The sequence below is a fragment of the Dipodomys ordii genome, unplaced genomic scaffold (assembly GCF_000151885.1).
Source record: "Dipodomys ordii isolate 6190 unplaced genomic scaffold, Dord_2.0 Scaffold88, whole genome shotgun sequence".
In the NCBI taxonomy this organism is placed as follows: domain Eukaryota; kingdom Metazoa; phylum Chordata; class Mammalia; order Rodentia; family Heteromyidae; genus Dipodomys; species Dipodomys ordii.
This window is the reverse complement of record NW_012267304.1, coordinates 2,549,352-2,555,379: the sequence shown is the minus strand read 5'-3', so window position 1 is coordinate 2,555,379 and position 6,028 is coordinate 2,549,352. Positions and strand designations below refer to the sequence as shown.

Sequence of the window (6,028 nt, the reverse complement as noted above, 5' to 3'; positions counted from 1 at the left end):
TTCCAGAACCCTGATTACCATGCTGAATGGAAATAGTGCATAGCTCTATTTTTGGGCAGTATATTGTTTTCCTGTGCTTTAACTGATTACCATAAATTTGGTGACTTAAGCACTCATTTCTTCTCTTATAGTCCCGGAATCAGACGTTCAAAAGTCAAGGTATCAGTAGGCTGATTCCTTCTAGAGACTCTAGATGGGCTTGGGGTTTTTTTTTTTTTTTCTTTATTCATGGAGTTTGAATTCAGGGCCTGGGTGCTGTCCCTGAGCTTTTTTGGTCAAGACTGCAACTCTACCACTTGAGCCACAGTTCCACTTCCATGCTTCTGGTGGCTAATTGGAGACAAGTCTCACAGACTTTCCTGCCCAGGCTGACTTGAGTAGCTAGGATTACAGGCATGAGACAAGCTTCCAGCTAGTTTTGTTTTTCATTTCATTGGAGTTTTTTTTTTGTTTTTTGTTTTTGTCAGTACTTTGGTTTGAACTCAGGGCTTCATATCTGTAAGTTAGAAACTTTACTGCTTGTGCCAAGCTTCCATCCCTTTTTGCTCAGCTTATTTGACATAGATTTTTTTTTGCCCAAATTGGCCTGGATCACAATCCCCTATTTATGCTTGCCATATAGTTGACATGACAGACATGCCACCATACCCAGCTATTTTTGTTGAGATGGAAATCTCAGGAACTTTTTTTACCCATCTGGCCTGGAACCACACTTCTCCCCATATGCACCCCCGAGTAGCTAGGATGAGCTACTGTCGTGAGCCACTGGTACCTAACTCTAGGCAGGCTTTGTGCAGCTTCTAGAAACCACAGGCATTCCTTGGTTTCTTAAGCTGTTTCTCACATTACTCCAATCTCTTTCATTCTTACCTTCAATGTGTTTTTATTTTTCATTTTGTTATAGACTTATAAGTTGCTCACCTGATTTCTTCAGCTTGTGTGCTTGTATAACTTCAATTTAGTGTGTCTGGGGAGAAAACACTGGAGGATTGTAGGTGCTATCTTGTGTAGTAGTTCCCAGGGTATTTGTTTATTGCTATATCTCAGGAAATGTATCTATCTCATATAATAAGATTTTTGAAGTGTGTGTGTGTGTGTGTATGTGTGTGTGTAGATTCATCCAGTTCTAGTTTTTTTCCAACCTCACTAATACATATTTGCATTATTTTTTTCAATGTCAGATTTCTTTATGTATCTCATTTCCTTCTTAACTTTCATCTCCCCAAATTCTAATGTAGTTGAGATCTTTTGCATATATTTATGAGCTATGTGTGTTTCATCTTTTGTAGTATATCTCTTCAATCCCGTGCTCATTTTTTCTAGTGGTTTCAAATGATGGAGTGGTTCTCTATAGCAAATATCTTTTCTTATTCTGGGGCTTTGCTTTTCCATCTCTTTATGAAATTTTTGATAAAGAGGCTTCTAATTTTATTACAGTTGAATTTACCAATCTTTTCCTTAAGAGTTAGCACTTTTGTACCTTAAACACTTCTCTAAATATTCTTATGCCTTGCTGGTGGAAGTAACAGAATAGTAAAAGTCATACAGAGTGAAATTTAATAATATATATAATTACACACATTCATTCTTTATCTCAAGACTTCACTTCATAGCATCTATTTCAAAGATATTCTGAAAAAAATAGCGAATTCCATATATACAAAACTATTTTTCAAGGTATTACTCATAACAGCATAAGACTGAATTATAAGACCAGTGTTTATGAGTACTTGAATAAGCTATTGTATACAATGGAGTAATTTGCAATTTTAAAAAGGAAGATTTTTACACATTAATAGAGTTACCTGGTAGAATATATTGCTTAGTCCTAAAAAGTAATTTGCAAAACAGTGTTTATAGTGAATTCCTTTTATATAGCAGACAGATATAACTAATGACTTGTATATGTGTATATGGGGGTGTGGGAGCCTGTTTGTTTATATTTTCAGCAAAGAAGCAACAGAACCATAATTTATTTACTTATAGGGGAGGACAGGAATAGAATAAAGGGGACAGAGAAAGGGGAGGAGAAATAAATTTCAGAAACAACCAGGAACCAATAAACCTTATAATAAATAAAATTGGTACCATGACTAAACAGAGAAAATGTTTTAGTGATTTTAAAGTAATATTTTTATATTCTAAATTAAGCATATTCACAGGGCAAGGTAACTGAAGGAAATATAAAACTGTGTATTCATTAGTTTTAACATTGATAGTCATATAATATTGTTTTGAACTTCTAAAGTCATGTAAGTATATTTTAGGAAGAAGCTAGTGAGTTATTTTGATAATATTAGCATACTAGTGGCTAGGAATATATAGACTGGTGAAGATTGCATAGGATGCATATGGTCCTGGGTTTAATTTCCAGCACTGTGGGGAAAAAAAGAAAAACAAATCTGATAACTTAAGTATAAAGGAAAAGAGAAATCAAAAATCAAGAAATTTAAGTAAAATCCCAGTTATATTAAAGTGAATTACAAATAGTAATGTGAATACAAGGTGTATTTTTCTGCTACCAAAGGTTGTAGCTTTTTACTCTGTAAGCAACGACAGTTCAACAGCAGTGAATACATCTAACAACACAGTGATTTCTAAGTGCCACATCTCTTTAAAAGGAATTCAAGGATCCTTGGAGAAATCTTCCAGGTTCAAGTTAGAAAATGTGTAATATAAACTTGGTTTGTCTTTCTGTCCCAGAAAAATCAATTAACAATTAAAGAACTTACTGGAAGGGACTCCTAAGTGGGGTAAGTTCACCACTAGGGGGAAAAAATCAGCCAAGCATGATGGGTCATCATGCCACCTAGTAATCCTAGCTACTTAAGAGGCAGAAATTGAGTGCAAGGTCAACCTGGGCATAAAAATTTGGAAAACTCCATTTCAACCAATGGCTAAATGAAGTAGTAGGCACCTGTTATCCCAGATATCATCATGAACCCATCATCCCCAGCAACAGGAGGAAACACAAGTAGGAGGACTGTGTTCCAAGCCAGCTGAGCATAAAGCAAGACCCTGCCTTGAAAATAATCAATGCAGAGAGGGGCTAGATGCATGGCTCAAGTTGTAGTGTGTCTGCCTCAAAAGCATGAAATCCTGAGTTCGATCCTTAGTACTGCCAAGGAGGGTGGAGAATAACTATGTTTTATTAAAACACGTAAAATAACAGTATATTAAAATTTATGACTTCATAATTATACTAAAAATAACCATTAATCACTATTAAACATTTCTAAGATACAACTCAGTAGTGTCATAATTAAGATGGGAAAGAATCAAACATTTATCTTTCTATTCCTGTATGAACTATAGGGAAGCTAAATGTTGATGACATGACAGTAAGTTCACTATAAAATGCCAGATAACAAATATAAAAGAAATAGTAGGTACATTGTATGCATATATAGACATGTCAAAATGGAACCCCCTTGTATAACTAACTGATGCTAATAAAAATTTTGAGAAAAAATTGAAATAATTAAGAAAGCCCCATTTTGTAGCTCTTAATACATTAATCACTTTAGGCAGTATTTATCAATTAATGTGAAGCCCATTAGGTGAAATGTGAATGAGAGAACTTAATATTGGAGGGGATGAAACCAACACCACAGCACAGATTCATTGCAACATCACTAAAAATTTTGAGCATCAAATGGGTACCTTATGATATTAAATAGGATGACATATATTTCCTAAAAACGTATAATCAACACTGTTCAATACATTTTCTATAATTATACAGTCTTTATCAGTTCTAGTACAGTTTTACTAGCCAGACATGGCTACTGAGCTTCAAAATGTGCTTAGTTTGACTTGATAAATTGATATTAAAAATCTAAGTTCGCCAGATGCTGGTGGCTTACACCTGTAATACTGCCTACTCAGGAAGCTAAGCCCTGGAGGGTTGTGGTTTGAAGTCAGCCCAAGCAGAAAAGTCCAATTAGCCAGCAAAAACTGGAGCACTAGCTTTGAGCAAAAAAGCCCAACGCATGCATGAGGCACTAAATTTATACTCCAGTACTGACATACATACACACAATATTTAAACACATTTTTATTAGATAACATATATTTGGAGTTAGCTGCTGGGAAGTAGAAGGGATTGAATAAATTAACATAATCAGAAAATTATTATATATTTGTTCATAGACCATATATGGTTTCCCAATGAAATTAGGTGGAGGAGAAAACAAGCTAAAGAAGAAGGAAAGGGCACCATTTTAGAATAAAAGAATTAAGAATTGTAACAGCTGGGCTGGGAAGGTGGCTCAGTGGTAGAGCACTTGCCTTGCATGCCTGAGACCCTGGGTTCGATTCCTCAACACCACATAAAAAAAAGCTGGAAGTGGCACTGTGGCTCAAGTGGTAGAGTGCTAGCCTTGAGCTGAAGAGCTGAGGGACAGCTCCCAGGCCCAGAGTTCAGGCCCCAGGACCGGACCCCCCCCTCCCAAAAAAAAAGAATTGTAACAGTTGAAAACTCATTTTGATCTTGAATTAACTAGCCAAGTGTAAAAAAATATTTGAAATAAGGCAGTTTAAATATGGACTTGGTATTAGATGACAGTAAGGAAATTGTAATTTGCTAAAGTTTGATAATGTCCTACTAGTTATATTTTTCATATGTTCTTATCAAGTAGAGGTACATGGTCCTGAAAATCCTAGATGCCTTAATTATTGCCATCATCCTGGCCTTGTTAGAGATGCATTGTTATACGTGCTATCCATGTATTTTATTGCCATTTGTCCCAGTAGAATTTCTCTATCTGAAATCCAGGACCTAATTTTAATAATTTGTAAATGTTTGTACTGGTACATTTGTAGAACTTTCCTATCTTTTTGTCTTGATCCAGATGAATCCCAAAAGAAGAACAGAGGTGATTCCATAAACAACCTGGAAAATTTTTACCAAGAGGTGATAATGAAAAAACATCTTGAAGAGTTCCAACTTATGAGAGGTGAACCCCTTGCTTCCCACTCACTGGTCTCAGCTACATCAGTGAGTGATAGTGACACAGCTGAGAACTCATCATTACTCCAGGACGAGGGGAATCAGGCAGCACAGGGTAAAGGTCCCAGTCTCCATGTGGCAAAAGTTAATGATTTTTCACCTGAGCAGTGTTGGACTGGGCCTAAGAAGCTGACAGAGCCAATAGAATTTGTCCCAGAAGATGAAATCCAGAGAAATCGTTTGTCCGAGGAAGAGATCCGAAACATTCCTATGTTTTCTTCATATAATCCAGGGGAACCGAACAAGGTATAGGCCAAACCAAGAAAAACAACATGGGTTGTTTTCACTTTTATTTATATCTAACTAAAGTAATACTTTTAAAATAGCTTTTGATTATATATAGGCACAGTGATTCTGTTTGTCCTTGACTTTTAACTACTTGTTCTCTGCATACTGTATAAGTAGTATTTCTGGCAATCTTCTTTGTGCTTTTCTTAGGGTCATATGACATGCTCCAAATTTTAAAAAAAATCTTGATAAGACTGCTTGTAATCCCAAACTGAAGAAAAGGCAACCTCCAATTTCCAGGGCTAAAAATAATCAAGTAGTAGCCATGTCCCACCACAGCTGGTAGCTGTGTGGGCTCTATAATTAGTCAATAAATAATAGACCACCTGGTATGAGAAGAATTATTAGTTACCATGTGAGTTTTATCTTCATGGTGCATCTTGCTTTCATACAATGGGACTTAAGTTGCTATTAGCAAAGCAGTACATTGAGAACACAGGTCCTCCAAAATTTGAGAAATTGTCAAATGTATGACCAAGTAATGTAGATTACCCTTGTTTTATTGGCCAAATCATTATTTTATATTTGTGATATATATTACATCTGGAATGGAATACATTTCATTGCCATGTTGCCCAAAGAGAGAGCCCAAACTTCTAGAACATTATTTTATTCTGTCTACCTTAAAAAGCTAAACCAAATAATAATGCCAATTTCTGACTGTCCATGAAGTTTTTTGGTTTTTTTTTTTTTGGGGTCCAGTCGTGGGGCCTGAACTCTGGGCCTGGG

At 35.8% G+C, this 6,028-nt stretch overlaps 1 protein-coding gene across 4 annotated transcripts in view; it reads left to right on the top strand.

Annotated features, from left to right (window-relative positions):
* Positions 1–6,028, top strand: part of Rbm41 (RNA binding motif protein 41) — a 52,730-nt gene that overhangs the window by 33,523 nt on the left and 13,179 nt on the right. For all 4 annotated transcript variants that reach the window (XM_013025825.1, XM_013025828.1, XM_013025827.1 and 1 more), the window contains one exon: positions 4,854–5,257. In XM_013025825.1, the coding sequence (XP_012881279.1) occupies positions 4,854–5,257 (404 nt within the window). The remainder of the gene's footprint in view (positions 1–4,853; positions 5,258–6,028) is intronic.